Source organism: Salmo salar, chromosome ssa20, assembly GCF_905237065.1.
Source record: "Salmo salar chromosome ssa20, Ssal_v3.1, whole genome shotgun sequence".
NCBI lineage: Eukaryota > Metazoa > Chordata > Actinopteri > Salmoniformes > Salmonidae > Salmo > Salmo salar.
In genome coordinates, this window is record NC_059461.1 from 21,444,938 (window position 1) to 21,464,110 (window position 19,173).

The window sequence follows — 19,173 nt, forward strand, 5'->3', positions numbered from 1 at the left end:
CAACACAGACCATGTGCAGTAAATGTACTACTATCATGGTAATAACATAATAGTGTAATAATTGAATAGACAGACAGGCAGTGAGTGGGTCTATATCTTTACACACCTGGTCTCCAGATGGGGGCGTGTTCCACGTTGCCGTGAGAGATCCCCTTCTCTCTGTCCCTGTCCCGCTCCCTCTCTCGCTCTCTGTCTCTGTCCCGTCTCTCGCGATCCCTCTCTCTCTCTCTCTCCTGTTCCCTGTCCCTCTCGCGGTCTCTCTCCCGGTCTCTCTCCCGCTCGCGGTCAGCAGAGGACGGTGTGCCGTGCTGCTTGCTCATGTGTTGGGGTCCAACTACACAGCACAGGAGAGACACAAACAAAACACAGATGAGTCCGTCACACAGCATCACATTTAAAACACAGAACGCTGGCTGGTGTAGAGTCCAGTCCAGTACCTGGTGAGATGGGAGAGGAGGTGTATGGCTGGCTAGGGAAGGCTCCAGGAATGTAGGTGATGCGGTCCATGGGGGAGCCGGAAGACCCTGCAGAGGGAGGGACCAGGACAGGTAAGTGTGGCACCTGAGACAGATCGATGATCCCTGGGAACAAGAAGGAAAAACATCACTAGTCAAAACTATAGACTGCGCTACACTACACTGGTCCAGCTAGGCTACTTTTTGTGTGTGTGTGTGTGTGTGTGTGTGTGTGTGTGTGTGTGTGTGTGTGTGTGTGCGTTTGCACCATGACCAGAGTGAGGCTCACCGCGCGGGGCAGCAGAGTAGGGCAGTTGGAGGGGCTGGTCCCGTGGCGAGAGCCCCCTCAGCAGGTCTGAGCGCTGGGCAGCCATGGCGGCTGCTGCAGGCCACTGGTGCATCTGCTGGGAGGTGATGTAGTCGTTGAGCAGCGTCTGGCGGTTCTCCAGGGCCGCCGTGTCGGGGAAGCCCCGGATCAGGTAGGGGTAGGGGTGAGGGTAGCCAGGGTTAGGGGCCAGGTGGCGAGGCAGGTAGTAGGCTGCTAAATGAGGAAGACAAAGAGACCATATAAAGCCATCATATAGTCACGTACACCCTCCCCCCAACCACACCCCTCCAACAGACAGAAAGAGCAGGTATTGAAGGAGCTCCTACGTAGAACTGTACAGTGGACACGAGAACGGTCCAGTCGTGTACTATGTACCTGGGTCGATGGGGATGCCCTGACGCAGGGCAGCAGGGTCAAAGGCCAGGGGGATCTGACCTCGGTACACGTCAGCCCCCAGACCCTGCAGCAGACGCTCGTACGACGCCAGGGACGCCTGTTGTTGGGCCTGTTGTTGGGCCTGCTGCTCGGCAACGCCTGGCAGCGGTGACTTGCCGGAGCTCATCTCCCTAGGGGTGGGTGTGGACTTGCGCTCCTGAGGCTGGTTCTTATTGGAGCCTGTACCACACAGAGAGGAGAGACGGGAAAGAGAAGGATGCTTCACAACACAAACACGGTGGGCTTCACATGAGCTCTTTTCATTTCAACCCAGGGCGAAAAACAATCAATGCATCACCATCAGACAGGTTCTACGACAGTGCACAGTCCGGTGTCGGTGTGTGACATACCATCATGCTGCCGCTGGCCTGATTCTCTGGACAGGGGGGATCCTCTGTGAGAAGGCCCAGTGTAGGGAGCCCTCATGCCACCCTTGGGTTCCTCGTAGCGAACGGGGCTTTGGTGGGCCTTGCCACCTTGGTCGCCCCCCATGGCCAGGGGCGAGGAGCGGGCCATGGAGCTGGCCGTGCTGACCACAGCGCTGGGCCGGCCCTTAGGACCTTCCTCATAGCGGCCCCGCTGCTCAGGCCCCCGCATCTCCAGGTGGGAGGGCATGCCGTAGTGGGAGCGTGGGGAGCTGGCGATGATGGAACGAACATCGTGCCCCTTCCTTAAGCCACCCTGCTCCTGCTTCATAGGAGCGCCCTGAAAAAAGGAAACACTGAATATCTCTACCAATAGGGACTTGTCTTGCTTTTATTTCCCTGACGCACAGTGCATCTACAGTGTGGCGGTCCACTCACCTGTGCTATGATGCCATCTTTGCCAGCCTTGGCCATCATCATGACTTCGGGCATCTGTCGGAGCTCCTCTCTGGGGATGAGGTGGATGGATCGGCCCCCCTCCTTCACGGTGGGAACCATGCCGTCTCGGCCCTTCATTGGGTCAGCCATCTGGCCAGGCCCTCGGGGCGGGGAGCCCTCTCTCTTCATCTGCTTGGGCTCTCGCCTCATGTAGCCATCCTGGGGTTCCAGGTGACGGGGGATACCTGGGGGGAAGAGGAGGAGGGGTGGAACACAAACACACAGGAGTTCAAATTTGAAGTGAGACTGGAACTTTATTGACAATTAACTTCTCTTGAGTGATTGTACAACTACGCGAGGTGACCGTACCCTGATGCAGTGTATGGAATACAAATAAATAGTGAGTCTATTTGCTTACCCTGTGAAATGGAACCACGGATGTGGTGGGTCGGGTGTGGGCTGTCTCTCTCATGGGGCATGGCTCTACCCATCAGACCTGAAGTATGTGCGGGAGTGAAGAAAGAGTAGCATTTTTTACATCCTTGTAGGACTCTAGTCTATGTAAAGTACATGCTAGAGCTCTTAGAGGGTAGCGGACTCCTCAACTTACCCTCACAGTTGGCTGCAGACAGAGAGTCCCTCATGGGCAGCCCCCTGGAGATCCCTCCCTCCATGACATCATAGGGGCGCTTCAGCCCCAAGATCTCCCCAGGCTGGCCCCGGCCGTCTTCTTTAGGGTTCTGAGAGGGTAGGCCTGAGGAGAACACACCACAAACAACCGTCAACACAGGGCATTGAGAGGTGGCTTTAACTCTTCAAGACTGAAGGCGATGCCTCTGTTCCTGTTGTTACAGTATGTACACTACCGTTCAAAAGTTTGGGGCCACTTAGAAATGTCCTTGTTTTCAAAAGAAAAGCACATTTTTGGTCCATTAAAATAACATCAAATTGATCAGAAATAGTGTAGACATTGTTAATGTTGTAATTGACTATTGTAGATGGAAACGGCAGATTTTTTATGGAATATCTACATAGGCATACAGAGGCCCATTATCAGCAACCATCACTCCTGTGTTCCAATGGCATGTTGTGTTAGCTAATCCAAGTTGATCATTTTAAAAGGCTAATTGATCATTAGAAAACCCTTTTGCAATTATGTTAGCACAGCTGAAAACGGTTCTTTAGACTAGTTGAGTATTTGGAGCATCGGCATTTGTGGGTTCGATTGCAGGATCAAAATGGCCAGAAACAAAGATCTTTCTTTTGAAACTCGTCAGTCTATTCTTGTTCTGAGAAATGAAGGCTATTCCATGCGAGAAATTGGCAAGAAACTGAAGATCTGGTACAACGCTGTGTACTACTCCCTTCACAGACAGCGCAAACTGGCTCTAACCAGAATAGAAATAGAAGTGGGAGGCCCCAGTGCAAAACTGAGCAAGAGGACAAGTACATCAGTGTGTCTAGTTTGAGAAACAGACGCCTCACAAGTCCTGAACTGGCAGCTTCATAAAATAGTATCTGCAAAACACCAAACTTATTGCTTCTTTAATCAGAACAACCGTTTTCAGCTGTGCTAACATAATTGCAAAAGGGTTTTCTAATGATCAATTAGCCTGATCAACTTGGATTAGCTAACACAACGTGCCATTGGAACACAGAAGTGATGGTTGCTGATAATTGGCCTCTGTACGCCTATGTAGATATTCCATTACAAATCAGCCGTTTCCAGCTACAATAGTTATTTACAACCTTAACAATGACTACACTGTATTTCTGATCAATTTGATGTTATTTTAATGGACAAAAGATGTGTTTTTCTTTCAAAAACAAGGACATTAAGTGACCACAAACGGTTGAACGGTAGTGTAAGTGTAGTAGCATGGTGTTTCTAGAAGGTTAGAGAACTGACGGTCATAGGTGAGGATGTGTCCGCTGATGCCCTCATAGACCACGTGTCCTTTGGACAGGGCCTCGTCCCGCTCCCTCTCCGCCCTGCTGGGATTGTCTTCCGTGATCAGACGGGTTATGGTCCCCTTGTACAGAACGTCAGCCGGGGTGCCCTGTGGAGGGAGGGACAAACGCAGAGGAACACAACAGCCGATCACCCCACAAGATACAGCAGATGTCAGTTTAACCCTTTCATTGCTCGTTGTTGTAAGATGCATATTTGTTCTGAATGTTCATTTTTTTTATTGTGACAGCTCTGATGATTAAGATCATACGGAGCGTTTATCGTACACTGATGCCAATCTGACAATTGTGTGGCAATTGTTATGCGCGTGGATGTCACGTTACGATTCAACAATGGCAGAGCTTTATGTCCCGATCGCTGCTGCAACAGAGCCCACGCGCTAAACAAATTGAATTGCTCACTACTATACCAGCGGCAGCGTAGTCACATAAGAACACAATGTGTCTCAGACAATAATCCCCACACACTCTGCAGTGCTAACAACCAGGTGACAGAATGGCAGCAGCGGGTTTGGTCCGGGCTATTGAGTCATGTCTCTGGCACACTTTCAGTGCGAGTCAGATTTGCGTCATGGCTAGTGAGGGTTTACGTAAGCCTGCTGGGAGGCTGAGAGAGAGAGAGAGCGCGCACGGGCCCCCCCCAAAAAAACGCCTTTCGTGAACTAACACTTTTTTTCTCCCACCCGTACTAGCTCTGACTTTGCTGATGGCTCCTTTATTGAGGGAAAATGTACATACTATAACTGTGATATGTGTCCCTCCTAGCTGCCTTAAAATGCACTAACTGTACGTCGCTCTGCTAAATGACTAAAATGTACATGTCAAATGATATTCGAGGGGGGGGGTAGGGGGATATTGACGTCAGGGGCCAGACCACAAGTGTAGGGTTTGGGCTCGATCTCACAGGATCGAGTGGCCTTGACAGACACAAGCACCCTTCCTATCTCCCGTATCTACCCTCAGCATCCAATGTCATCAAGGGAGATGCGAGGGACCTACGCACCCAATGCCACAAAGCTTATCTGCACACACACACACACACACACACACCTCATTGACAGATAGGCTTTCACTCTGCCTAGCAGTCAGCTAGACAAACAAAGGAGCCGCCGTGTGACATCCCCACCCACTCTGATTATATACGACCTCTCACCTTTCCCTCAGTTATCTATCTGGGCACATATAATCTCATCCCATTTCCAGGCCAGTTGGCTGAGGGAGTTATTACATCAGGCTGAAGACCGTGCGTATCAGTGACGGGGCTTAGCGAGTGGAGAGAGTAAACAGATAAATCAAGTAGGGAACAGACGTGGTACAGTGTGTACCTGTTGCTAGGGCGACAGGGAGCAGTCAGAGCCACGGTTATGTCACACCAGTCAGGATCAGCAGGGAGATCCTGCCTGCCTGTTGCCACAGCCTTTACCCAGCCTTACTTTCCAGCCTGGGCTCATGACCTCTCAACACGCCTGTGTCGTTGTCCTCGTTTCATTTGGAGACGTACAATAAACAGTCCGGTGAGAATTTTAGGCCAAAGCTGTTAGTCATGATAATAAGTACGGCCCAGTTAGCAGAAGCACAGCGTTGAGGTCGGTGTGTTGCTCTTACCTGGGTGATGGAGCCTCCTCGGTAGGAGATGGGGGAGTCCTGGTGAACTCTGGTCCCTGGGATGCCCTTTGTGATGCTGCCCCCCTGCACCGCTGGAATGGACCCTGTAAATTCAACACATCCAGGAGAACAAAGTCAGGGCTTTACACTGGCATGGAGGTCTGTTTATGCACCAATAACAGAGCAGAGAATCCGTATGAGCAGAGAACAGAACCGACAGAGGGGTGTGTAGTCTATCTAGCTGTGAACTCACCACGTCCAGCGTTGGCGTCGTGGGGCGCCCCCTGCGTGGACAGGTTCTCTGCCTGGGAGGACGAGCACCGCGGGGACAGCTGCTCCTGCTTCACCACAGGGTAGGGACCTGGTGTGTGCGAGTCAGAGGGGGACAGTGTGAGATAAGAGCAGAGAGGAGAGTGTGTCAGTGCAGAAAGCCCAGGACACCCAAACGGAGAATTGAAGGTTAGGACAAGAAGAGGGCAACTCACCAGCAAACCAAGGCTGGGAATGCTGCACCCACTCCAGACACTTGGACTCACCCACTTTCCTCTGATCCATCCAGGACAAACCCATCTGTGCAGGGGGCATCTTCCCATGGTCCATCCCGTGAGCCGGGCTATGCAGCTGCACTGGGGTTCCCTGCGAACCACAGAGCAACAACAGTGACCATAGTGCATGGCAACACTCCATTCACTTTCCCCATAACTTCTAAATGGGTGCTACGGTTCTCTGGAGAAACGTTAGTGTACTGTACCTGTGTGATAGACCCCCCTGGCTTGTTGGAGGAGATGAGAGGGGGTGGCTCTGGCATGTGGAGGGGGCGCACCGCTGCCATCCTGATGCCATCCTGCTGCAGACCAGGGGGTCCAGAGAGGCCAACCTGCTGGAAAGCTGAGATCACAGACAGATACTTTTATATGGATACAAGATTGGATAGGAAATAACAGTTAAAGGGGATTGGCTAAGGATAGCGCAAAGCAAGGGGGCATAACAGTGAAATGGGAGCTGGCACCTGAACTACAGGGGATGAGGGCCTGATGATGCTGCCCTGAGGACAACAAATTCAACAAATATTTCCCAACAAAGTACGGTATGGGAGTCCTTGTGGTTAGAGAGGGCTTGTAGTGGAACTCACAGGAGTTATAGTGGAGCAGGTGTTGATCGTGGCTGAGCTTGGCCATGTCTCGAGGGGACATTGGGTAGGGGGACATGACAGGCCGGCCCAGGGTAGTGGCCCTCAGGTCCTCTGGCCCCACCGCCTGCTTCTTAGGGTCTCCGTGAGGAGAGAAGGCCCGGGACTTATCTGTAAGACGGGACACACAAACACACACTCAGCAACTAGCCAATCCTGGCCCTTACCAACACTTTCTGGAAGCCGAGAGCCATCCCTTGGCCAGCACTAGCTTGTTATGCTCCTCCTTATTATCATCATCATAGCAAGGAGCGCAGCCAGCCACACAGCAACGCTGCTCCACACAGCCATCCCTTGTGTTTAGAGTACAAACACACTGCCAAACCCATTGCTAGTGTTTAGTGTACACACACACAGTCAAACCCCGCTAAGGAAGTGAATTTAGCTAGGCGTGTGTTGGCCGAAGGGGTATGAGTTAGGGATAGAGCAGGGCGGGGTGTGAACCTACGTAATCCGTGAAGTAGAGTCTGCAGCCACCTCTCGTTTCCTTCCAGCTCTGCAGGGACACAGACATACTGCAGCTGATCACATACCCGGTACTCACATCATCACACTCATACATACACTCACACATGTCCATGTGACTCGAATCCCTACACACATAGGCTACCTCCTCAGTTTACTGTATTGTGACTCACACAGAACCTCTTCCCCCCCCTGCCACTGGGCTGTGTTTTCTCCAGGGTTCCTAACAACAGGAGATCCTCCGGTAGTTACATAGGCCCTGGTCCCGGGTTACCTCGGCTTCTTTAAGGGCTCCAGATGGAAACTCTTCAGTTCATCTTGTGTCAACATCTTCTAAATAAGACTAGGTCTAGCAAATAACATGGAGCACAGCTCTCAAAGGATATCCAAGACTGAACTCAACAACCCGACACAGATCCCGCTGCGCGGGGATACCAAAGATCAATACCAGCACTACACCAAACAGTGTAGAACTGACATAATTCCCCTCAAATCAGCACGTAGCCTAATGATCTAGAGCCAAGGGAGTTGGGTTTAGACTGAGCAGAAGGATGAGAGGAGATGAAAAGAGAGAGAGAAGAGCGAGAGAAGAGAGGGAGAGAGAGAGAAAGAGAGAGAAGAGGGAGAGAAGAGAGAGAAGAGAGAAGAGAGAGAAAAGAGAGAAGAGAGAGAGGAGAGAAGAGAGAGAAAAGAGAGAGAGAGAGAGAGAGAGGAGAGAGAGGAGAGAGAAGAGAGAAGAGAGAGAGGAGAGAAGAGAGAGAGAAAGAGAGAGAGAGGAGAGAGGAGATAGAAGAGAGAGCTGGTGTTCGTACCGTCCTTGTCGCTGGTGGAGGGGCTGCGTGGGCGGACGCGGGGGCTGCTGATGTTGTGGGGGTCTCTGTCTCCCTGCGCTGGGTAAGGGTGCTGTTTGCTGGGCTGACCTGCATGCTGCTGCAGTTTGGCCTCCTGGGAGGACTCTCCATGGGCCATGGTGATCTGCTGCTGGTAGAGAGCCAGGGCATGGGGGGGCAGCACGGCCTTACCAACCCCACCCCGCGGGCCACCCTCCGGGATCTGGGGCATCTACATAAACAGTAGAGAGGCATGGTGAGTAGCTGATACACATACAAACACTAACCTTACACACATCCAATGACCCTGTTCCTCTTATTGTTTTCCTTAATGTCTGGCATCTTGTTCCTCCTCTGGGTCAATCTATCCCATCTGCTCCAGATGGCCTGCTTATCTAATACAAATATGTCTTTATCATTTTACCCGCCATGTTGTTATCTGTGGAAGCAGCAGTATTGTCATTACAGGAGGGCTGGCCTTAATACTACTGACGGGTAGAATGACCAGGCAGGACTTATCTAAGCATTTATATGTGACTGTATACCAGGCAGGACTTATCTAAGCATTTATATGTGACTGTATACCAGGCAGGACTTATCTAAGCATTTATATGTGACTGTATACCAGGCTGGACTTATCTAAGCATTTATATGTGACTGTATACCAGGCTGGACTTATCTAAGCATTTATATGTGACTGTATACCAGGCTGGACTTATCTAAGCATTTATATGTGACTGTATACCAGGCTGGACTTATCTAAGCATTTATATGTGACTGTATACCAGGCTGGACTTATCTAAGCATTTATATGTGACTGTATACCAGGCTGGACTTATCTAAGCATTTATATGTGACTGTATACCAGGCTGGACTTATCTAAGCATTTATATGTGACTGTATACCAGGCTGGACTTATCTAAGCATTTATATGTGACTGTATACCAGGCTGGACTTATCTAAGCATTTATATGTGACTGTATACCAGGCTGGACTTATCTAAGCATTTATATGTGACTGTATACCAGGCAGGACTTATCTAAGCATTTATATGTGACTGTATACCAGGCTGGACTTATCTAAGCATTTATATGTGACTGTATACCAGGCTGGAGTCATTAAAACTCGTTTTTCAACCACTCCTCAAATTTCTTGTTCACAAACTATAGTTTTGGCAAGTCAGTTAGGACATCTACTTTGTGCATGACAAGTAATTTTTCAAACAATTGTTTACAGACAGATTATTTCACTTATAATTCACTGTATCACAATTCCAGTGGGTCAGAAGTTTACATACACTAAGTTGACTGTGCCTTTAAACAGCTTGGAAACCTGTCTCCTAGAGATGAACGTACTTTGGTGCGAAAAGTGCAAATCAATCCCAGAACAACAGCAAAGGACCTCATGAAGACGCTGGAGGAAACAGGTACAAAAGTATCTATATCCACAGTAAAACGAGTCCTATATCGACATAACCTGAAAGGCCGCTCAGCAAGGAAGAAGCCACTGCTCCAAAACTGCCATAAAAAAAGCCAGACTACGGTTTGCAACTGCACATGGGGACAAAGGTCGTACTTTTTGGAGAAATGTCCTCTGGTCTGATGAAACAAAAATAGAACCGTTTGACCATAATGACCATCGCTATGTTTGGAGGAAAAAGGGGGACGCTTGCAAGCCGAAGAACACCATCCCAACCGTGAAGCACGGGGGTGGCAGCATCATGTTATGGGGGTGCTTTGTTGCAGGAGGGACTGGTGCACTTCACAAAATAGATGAGGGAGAAAAATGATGTGGATATATTGAAGCAACATCAAGACATCAGTCAGGAAGTTAAAGCTTGGTCGCAAATGGGTCTTCCAAATGGACAATGACCCCAAGAATACTTCCAAAGCTGTGACAAAATGGCTTAAGGACAACAAAGTCAAGGTATTGGAGCGGCCATCACAAAGCCCTGACCTCAATCCTATAGACAATTTGTGGGCAAAACATAAAAAGCATGTGCAAGCGAGGAGGCCTACAAACCTGACTCAGTTACACCAGCTCTGTCAGGAGGAATGGGCCAAAATTCACCCAACTTATTTTGGGAAGCTTGTGGAAGGCTACCCGAAACATTTGACCCAAGTGAAACAATTTAAAGGCAATGCTACCAAATACTAATTGAGTGTATGTAAACTTCTGACCCACTGGGAATGTGATGAAAGAAATAAAAGCTGACATAAATCATTCTCTCTACTATTATTCTGACATTTCACATTCTTAAAAAAAAGTGGTGATCCTAACTGACCTAAGACAGGGAATCTTTACAGGAATTCAATGTCAGGAATTGCTAAAAACTGAGTTTAAATGTATTTGGCTAAGGTGTATGTAAACTTCCGACTTCAACTGTATATGTGACTGTATACCAGACTGGACTTATAAATCCTTAGATAAGTGACTGTATATCAGGCTGGCTCTCATATGCTCTCCAAGGATGGAGAAGACTAAGATACAGGTTGCAGAGCCTGGCGACAGTGTGTAAAGAGACGAGGGGTCAAGTGGTAAGACTCACAATAGGGGGGATGGCCGCAGCCCTCTGTTTGAGCTGCTTCAGGTCCATGGGCTTCTGCAGGGGGGAGGAGATGACCCCATCATGAGCATAGTTTAGAAGGCTGGGACGGTTTGGGGACGTCATCCTGGAGAGAAAAATAAAAAGGGAGGGAATGAAGAGGAAGGAACGAGAGGGAGAGCAAAGGGGAGGAGGAGGGAGGAAAGAGAGAGGGAGAGAGAGAGCAAAAGTGTGCGAGAGGGAGAAAGAGAGCAAAAGTGTGCGAGAGGGAGAAAGAGAGCAAAAGTGTGCGAGAGGGAGAAAGAGAGCAAAAGTGTGCGAGAGGGAGAAAGAGAGCAAAAGTGTGCGAGAGGGAGAAAGAGAGCAAGGCAAGTGGCGAGAGGGAGAAAGAGAGCAAAAGTGTGCGAGAGAGAGAGAGAAAGAGAGCACAGAGCCTGTGCGGAGAGGGAGAGGATCGAGAGCCGGAGCCGCGAGAGAGAGAGAGAGAGAGAGAGAGAGAGACGAGAGCCAGAGCCCGGAAGAGAGAGAGAGAGAGAGAGAGATCGAGAGCCAGAGCCCGCGAGAGAGAGAGAGAGAGAGATCGAGAGCCAGAGCCCGCGAGAGAGAGAGAGATCGAGAGCCAGAGCCCGCGCGAGAGAGAGAGAGAGAGATCGAGAGCCAGAGCCCGCGCGAGAGAGAGAGAGAGAGATCGAGAGCCAGAGCCCGCGGAGAGAGAGAGAGAGAGATCGAGAGCCAGAGCCCGCGCGAGAGAGAGAGAGAGAGATCGAGAGCCAGAGCCCGGCGAGAGAGAGAGAGATCGAGAGCCAGAGCCCGCGAGCGAGAGAGAGATCGAGAGCCAGAGCCCGCGCGAGAGAGAGAGATCGAGAGCCAGAGCCCGCGCGAGAGAGAGAGATCGAGAGCCAGAGCCCGCGCGAGAGAGAGAGATCGAGAGCCAGAGCCCGCGCGAGAGAGAGAGATCGAGAGCCAGAGCCCGCGCGAGAGAGAGAGAGATCGAGAGCCAGAGCCCGCGCGCGAGAGAGAGAGATCGAGAGCCAGAGCCCGCGGAGAGAGAGAGATCGAGAGCCAGAGCCCGCGCGAGAGAGAGAGATCGAGAGCCAGAGCCCGGCGAGAGAGAGAGATCGAGAGCCAGAGCCCGCGCGCGAGAGAGAGAGATCGAGAGCCAGAGCCCGCGCGAGAGAGAGAGATCGAGAGCCAGAGCCCGCGAGAAGAGAGAGATCGAGAGCCAGAGCCCGCGAGAGAGAGAGATCGAGAGCCAGAGCCCGCGCGAGAGAGAGAGATCGAGAGCCAGAGCCCGCGCGAGAGAGAGATCGAGAGCCAGAGCCCGAGCGAGAGAGAGATCGAGAGCCAGAGCCCGCGGCGAGAGAGAGATCGAGAGCCAGAGCCCGCGCGAGAGAGAGATCGAGAGCCAGAGCCCGCGGGAGGGAGGGGATCGAGAGCCAGAGCCCGCGCGAGAGAGAGATCGAGAGCCAGAGCCGCGCGAGAGAGAGAGATCGAGAGCCAGAGCCCGGCGCGAGAGAGAGAGATCGAGAGCCAGAGCCCGCGCGAGAGAGAGATCGAGAGCCAGAGCCCGCGCGAGAGAGAGATCGAGAGCCAGAGCCCAGCGAGAGAGAGAGATCGAGAGCCAGAGCCCGCGCAGAGAGAGAGATCGAGAGCCAGAGCCCGCGCGAGAGAGAGATCGAGAGCCAGAGCCCGCGCGAGAGAGAGAGATCGAGAGCCAGAGCCCGCGAGAGAGAGATCGAGAGCCAGAGCCCGCGAGAGAGAGAGATCGAGAGCCAGAGCCCGGCGAGAGAGAGAGAGATCGAGAGCCAGAGCCCGCGCGAGAGAGAGAGAGATCGAGAGCCAGAGCCCGCGCGAGAGAGAGATCGAGAGCCAGAGCCCGCGCGAGAGAGAGATCGAGAGCCAGAGCCCGCGCAAGAGAAAAAGAATGAGGGAGGTAACTAGAACACACTTTCTCATTCAGTAGCCTGCCAATGGATGTACCACACATTCCTTAATATGGCCATAGCCGGGCTTCTCTTATTTACTTTTCCCATAAACACGGATTGACCCTGAGCAGAACCTCGCACTATGAAAACACAAAGAGAGCAGAGGGTCTGACTGCTTTTCCATCCCACAAGCCCAACCACCCATCCCCTACTCACAGATACTCCGGAACACACACATGAACACCCACTCACACACACAATGAGAGAAACTGGGGCGCACACACACACTCCCTCCCATTGTTTGCTTTGGCACAGAGGGCAACGTTCCCCTAGGCTCTGCCAATACATGCAGTCTGCTGTCATGGAAAAAACTGAACAAATACTCTGCAAACACTGCAGGACGAATCCCCACTTCTGTCAGCCCACATCTTTGACACACACACACACACACACACACACACACACATTTTAGAACTTGGACCATAAACCGAAAATTATCAACACCGACCCAACCGGCAATTTAGAGGACATTTTACTGATAATGATAATAAGTTGCCTAAAAAAAATCTGCTAATATAGGCGATTGCTAACAGGACAATTGAGCTACAGCATTCAAAGCAGTAGTAGTGGTTTTAAGGGTAATACACTGAACAAAAATATAAACGCAACATGCAAAGTGTTGGTCCCATTTTTCATGAGTTGAAATAAAAGATGCCAGAAATTGTTGCATGTTGCGTTTATATTTTTGTTCAGTACATAAAAAAGTAACTGTGGTGCAATTCGTTAAAAACTTTGCGTTCTATTTATCGTTATAGATCAGTTTATTTAGCAGGACAGGGAATTTTGTCCATATCACCTAGCTCTAGTACATATGCACACACCCACAAAGGCCTTAGGAGTTTATGGTTGATGATAGTTGTAGAGTATTGCCACAAATTGCCTACAACTCCTTCACCCAGCCCTAAGCCCCACCTGCAACCCCCTCCACCCAGTCCCGAGCCCTTCACCTGCAACCACCACGAACCCCTCCACCCAGCCCCAAGCCCCCACTTGCAACCCCTCCACCCAGCCCCGAGCCCTTCACCTGCAACCCCTCCACCCAGCCCCGAGCCCTTCACTTACAACCCCTCCACCCAGCCCCAAGCCCCCACTTGCAACCCCTCCACCCAACCCCGAGCCCTTCACCTGCAACCCCTCCAACCAGCCCCAAGCCCCCACTTGCAACCCCTACAACCAGCCCCGAGCCCTTCACCTGAAACCCCTCCAACCAGCCCCGAACCCCCACCTGCAACCCCTCCACCCAGCCCCGAGTCCCTCACCTACAACCCCTCCACCCAGCCCTAAAGACCCACTTGCAACCCCTCCACCCAGCCCTAAGCCCCCACCTGCAACCCCTCCACCCAGCCCTAAAGACCCATTTGCAACCCTTCCACCCAGCCCTAAGCCCCCACCTGCAACCCCTTCACCCAGCCCTAAGCCCCCACCTGCAACCCCTTCACCCAGCCCTAAGCCCCCACCGGCAACCCCTTCACCCAGCCCCGAGCCCTTCACCTGCAACCACTCCACCCAACCCCGAGCCCTTCCCCTGCAACCCCTCCACCCAGCCCCAAGCCCCCACTTGCAACCCCTCCACCCAGCCCCGAGCCCTTCCCTGCAACCCCTCCACCCAGCCCCGAGCCCTTCACCTACAACCCCTCCACCCAGCCCCAACCCCCCACTTGCAACCCCTCCACCCAACCCCGAGCCCTTCACCTGCAACCCCTCCAACCAGCCCCAAGCCCCCACTTGCAACCCCTCCACCCAACCCCGAGCCCTTCACCTGCAACTCCTCCACCCAGCCCCGAACCCCCACCTACAACCCCGCCACCCAGCCCCCACTTGCAACCCCTCCACCCAACCCCGAGCCCTTCCCCTGCAACCCCTCCACCCAGCCCCGAACCCTTCACCTGCAACTCCTCCACCCAGCCCCGAACCCTTCACCTGCAACCACTCCACCCAGCCCCAAGCCCCCACTTGCAACCCCTCCACCCAACCCCGAGCCCCCACTTGTAACCCCTCCACCCAGCCCTGAGCCCCCACCTGCAACCCCTACAACCAGCCCCAAGCCTCCACCTGCAACCCCTCCACCCAGCCCCGAGCCCTCCACCTGCAACCCCTACAACCAGCCCCGAGCCGTCCACCTGCAACCCCTACAACCAGCCCCGAGCCACGACCTGAAACCCCCTCCACCCAGCCCCGCACCCCCACCTGGAACCCCCTCCACCCAGCCCCGAGTCCCCACCTACAACCCCTCCACCCAGCCCTAAAGACCCACTTGCAACCCCTCCAACCAGCCCTAAAGACCCACTTGCAACCCCTCCACCCAGCCCTAAGCCCCCACCTGCAACCCCTCCACCCAGCCCTAAAGACCCATTTGCAACCCCTCCACCCAGCCCTAAAGACCCATTTGCAACCCTTCCACCCAGCCCTAAGCCCCCACCTGCAACCCCTTCACCCAGCCCTAAGCCCCCACCGGCAACCCCTTCACCCAGCCCTAAGCCCCCACCTGCAACCCCTTCACCCAGCCCTAAGCCCCCACCGGCAACCCCTTCACCCAGCCCTAAGCCCCCACCGGCAACCCCTTCACCCAGCCCTAAGCCCCCACCTGCAACCCCTTCACCCAGCCCTAAGTCCCTACCTGTTCTTCTCGGTGTTCTCCGACTCCTCCACCTCGTCAGCGCTGCAGGTGGCGCTAGAGTCACTGTCTGCATGGGAGCCCGTCTTGGGCTCGTGGTCCCTCTTGGAGCTCTTGGAGGAGCTCTTGCTCTCCTCTGCCTCTGCAGTGGGGGGCTTTCTGTCACTGTCTGTGGATTCACTGGGCAGCTCCTTACTACCCTCCCCTGCTTCAGTCTTCACCTCCTGCTTGATGGCCTTGTCCCCATCTCCTGGGGGCTTTTCATCTCCTCCCTGGACCATGTGGGAGCCTGAGGCCTCCTTGTCCCCAGGTTTGGAGCCAGCCTTGGCCCTACCGCCACCCTCCTCTTTAGCCTTGCTGTCCTCAGAGGAACGCGGAGAGGGCAGGCTCTCAGTGTCCGAGCTGTTGTTAGCCCCACCTGGTACAGGAGAGAGAGGAGAGTGAGCACGTGAGAGACAAAGGGAATACCGCATATATTATATGGGCTGCCTGGCTACAGTAAATCATGTTATATCCTCTTGTCCTCCATCTCCACCTCTCTTGAGCCCCTTCTTTCTCTGAAACCAGATTTATAAAGTGCCACTTTTACACCTAATCAGGTTTCACTGTACAATGAGGGAGAACACAAAACCCAATTGTGATGAAGGAAATCCCCTGGGGCTTCCCAGCTCTATTATGGTAACAGACTATTGGTGATTGTGTACCAACAAACTACTACTGTACATTATTCCCAGGGTCTGATAATGTTCTCCATGGTTACTAGAATGACGAGGCATAACAATAAACAGTCTTGTGAATTTGGTCTAAAATGAGTCGACGGTCCGTTATCAACAGGGTATTTAAATGAGTTGACCAGAAATATGAGCAATCAGCCAGGGTCCAAAAGAAAATCCTAGAATTTACAACCAAAAAAACTCAGATTTTGCTAGGTAGACGACCGCTTCTGTAAATGTTTGCTACAGAGCAAACAACTACTTAAATAATTTATCTAATGTCTTAGCTATATGTTTCTCATTCCCATACGCTCACGTGGTTAGGCTGTCTTTCTATTCTCACATCCAACTCCATGTTCAACACAGACATTCTTGTGATGCTGTTAAAAGTCCATATTGCACTTCATTCATTCTCCCTTCAGCACTCCAGAGATTTCTAAATCAAGAAACACTGCCATCACCACAAAGATATTACCTTCAAATTGATTGAAAATGGTTTCATAAACTAGTCTTAAAGTGTACATGGCTGCCTTCTGATCAGTCCATGTGAATGAGTGATTGCGAGTTTGAGTATTGTGACAGTGCTTATAAACTGTTGGTATATTGACAATGGGGTCCCTGTGCTCTCTGACATTGATTATTGTAGTGTGTGTGTGTGTGTGTGTGTGTGTGTGTGTGTGTGTGTGTGTGTGTGTGTGTGTGTTGTTCCGACCTTCTCCATCCTCGGGAGCTTCCTCCTCGTTGCCGCTGGCCCCGGAACCCTCCATCTCCTCTTCCTCAGCAGCAGACGGGGCGCTGGCCTCTTCACTTTGTAGAGCTTTGCCTTTACGCCGCGCCTTACGCTCTCTCTCCTGGGTGAAAACCAACACACACTAAATATCGCAGGCTGGGAACAACACACTGATAACCACGAGGTAAATGTGCCTACTGCTGTCTGGCACTTAGAGAAATGGCCGGCTTGGTTGGTGCATTACTTAGCTCAGACTATAGGTTCTCTTTCAAGTTGATCATTTAACTTAGGGATGAGCAACTCTGATGAGGGTGGGGGGGCCACAAACAAAAATCAGAACGGGGGCTGCAGTTGCTCGCGGGTCTGCGTACCCCCCCCCAAACACACACTATGAGCAAAACATTTTAGTGGCCCCCCCTCTTGACAGTGGAGATCTAAACATTTATATGTTTTAGAGTTCATTTTGTGCAATTCTGAATGCTTAACTAGTCCTTTCCCAACAATTTGACCATGACAACAAGTCTAGATAGCTGGCCGCTAAACTAACTTAGCAATCTAAAATAATTTAGCTGACATGGGCTAATTGACTGACTATCAGTGACTGACATAAGATAAAAACCGCTGATGCACAACCACATTTCTAAATTGTACTTGGTGTATTTTACTATTCTAACTCACAGAATCACCCAGACTGAGTTCCCCAAAAATAAAATAAAAATGTTATTGTATTTTTTGGAGGGAATTAACGCGAGGGCCTTCAAAATGTTGCCATTCCCTGATTTACGTGTTTTAGCATGAAAGACAAGACATTACCGATTTCATTTTATGCTGCTGCAGAATCTCATCCAGTTTCTGCCTTTTCTTGTAGTTGAAGTAGAAGTTCTTGCATTGTGACACAGTTTTGGAGCCCACCATCTTGGCGATGGCCGACCAATTCCTACCATACTGGAGAAGACCTGGAATTAACATGGACGGGGATTAGACCACAGCACAGGCAGAACACCTAAGACTACATGAAGAATGCCCATCTGTCAATAAACATCTGTCCGTTCAATCCAACATGAACAGACAGACACCACTTCTACTAGTCAGCAGTGTGGCTCAGTGCAATGTGCTGTTCTTAGATTTGACAGGACAGGTTCAGCTAACTAATGACATCACTAATTGTCACCACTGGGCTGGGGTCATTCTCTGTCACATTATGTGAAACTTTGAAGTCACCCAGTTCTAGGAAAGACTGGTCCTTTACCCAGTCAACCACATGATAGCATCTTACACAAGAGTCTGGAAGCCTTGCTGGGCCCAGAGCTGCCTGGGATAGATCAACCTGTCATGGGACACACCACTCCTGCTGCTGGTGTGTGTGTGTGTGTGTGTGTGTGCGTGTGTGATACACAGACAGAGAGAGAGACTGAGCAAGAAAAAGAGAGAGAGAAAGAGTGTGTTCAAGTTGACTGCATCTGTGATGCATTGTGGGTTGATTGTGACTGACTGATAAATATTAATAAAGTAGTTATTTATGATGCAAGGTGATTTGTAGATTAGTCAGTCGGCAGTCTCCTGCAATGGAAGCTCCAATGTTGAACAAGCCCAATGTGTGTGTGTGTTTCAGTGTTTCTCCAGAGTCTCCAGTAAGCTAAGGTCAGCTCATTAACAGCAGACACTGTAAGGAGCTTACACCGCCCACTCGTTTCCTGTGCCAGCCTGACAGCTTCTGGCATGAGGACAGACTCACGGGCCAGGTTGCGCTCCGTTATCAGTGAACATGGACCCAACAACCTCCTGGGACGACAATGGACATGGGTTTATAGGTTCCAAGATATTGCCTCTAAACGGATGCAGTGGGACAACAATCTGACAACAACCACACGATAAGACAAGCCTTTAGAAAACACCAGCCTGCAGCTCATATCCATATTTAACTAAAGTTTACTACAGATTAGATATAGCATCTAAACCACAAGTGTATCAAATACAGATTACAATACCCTCCAGGAATATGAGGAACAATAACACTTCATGGAATAGAAAGTAGAAAGAGGTGAGAGCATGTTACCATGAAGTTACTGCTTCCATGAGATTACCCATATACACGCAAACACGGCCTCAGTCCAAGTCTTGCCTGTCATATTCCCTCTCAGGGCCTTTGTGCATGGACAATCCGGCAAGTGTTAAAAAATAAACTGGGTATTTCATTTGAAATATTCATTACAGGCATGGAAGGCAAAGCAGGAGAGATGCGAGAGAGAGAAAGGGACAGAGCCGCTCGGCCGGGCTTGTTCCGAGAGAGAGGAACACGTGATTAACATCTATTAAGCTTTTACAGCCTTCTCCTTTTACAGCCCAGAGCATACAAGTCCAGCCAGACACCCTGCTACGTGTCACACCACACACACACGCAGACACTTTGCTCTACCTAGTGAACCTGAAGCAATGACACTGCAATTCATTCACTGAAAGTCAAGGGTCACTTTGTTACGACTCCATCTCACAGATCCGGTCCAT

General features: G+C 51.2%; 1 protein-coding gene across 13 annotated transcripts in view; it reads right to left on the reverse strand.

The window, feature by feature from the left end:
* The window catches only part of LOC106579918 (nuclear receptor corepressor 2), a 142,321-nt gene that overhangs the window by 14,240 nt on the left and 108,908 nt on the right, over positions 1-19,173 (reverse strand). For 7 of the 13 annotated variants that reach the window (XM_014160309.2, XM_014160308.2, XM_014160311.2 and 4 more), the window contains exons 18-37: positions 17,482-17,624; positions 16,651-16,789; positions 15,229-15,643; positions 10,630-10,753; positions 8,064-8,313; positions 7,235-7,282; positions 6,730-6,897; positions 6,349-6,485; positions 6,083-6,233; positions 5,851-5,958; positions 5,598-5,701; positions 3,931-4,081; positions 2,632-2,775; positions 2,440-2,517; positions 2,022-2,266; positions 1,569-1,923; positions 1,159-1,398; positions 745-996; positions 438-581; positions 107-334 (exon numbers count right to left, since the gene is read on the reverse strand). In XM_014160309.2, the coding sequence (XP_014015784.2) occupies positions 107-334; positions 438-581; positions 745-996; positions 1,159-1,398; positions 1,569-1,923; positions 2,022-2,266; positions 2,440-2,517; positions 2,632-2,775; positions 3,931-4,081; positions 5,598-5,701; positions 5,851-5,958; positions 6,083-6,233; positions 6,349-6,485; positions 6,730-6,897; positions 7,235-7,282; positions 8,064-8,313; positions 10,630-10,753; positions 15,229-15,643; positions 16,651-16,789; positions 17,482-17,624 (3,624 nt within the window). The remainder of the gene's footprint in view (positions 1-106; positions 335-437; positions 582-744; positions 997-1,158; positions 1,399-1,568; positions 1,924-2,021; positions 2,267-2,439; positions 2,518-2,631; positions 2,776-3,930; positions 4,082-5,597; positions 5,702-5,850; positions 5,959-6,082; positions 6,234-6,348; positions 6,486-6,729; positions 6,898-7,234; positions 7,283-8,063; positions 8,314-10,629; positions 10,754-15,228; positions 15,644-16,650; positions 16,790-17,481; positions 17,625-19,173) is intronic. The other 6 variants (XM_014160306.2, XM_014160317.2, XM_014160314.2 and 3 more) reach the window with 6 other exon arrangements.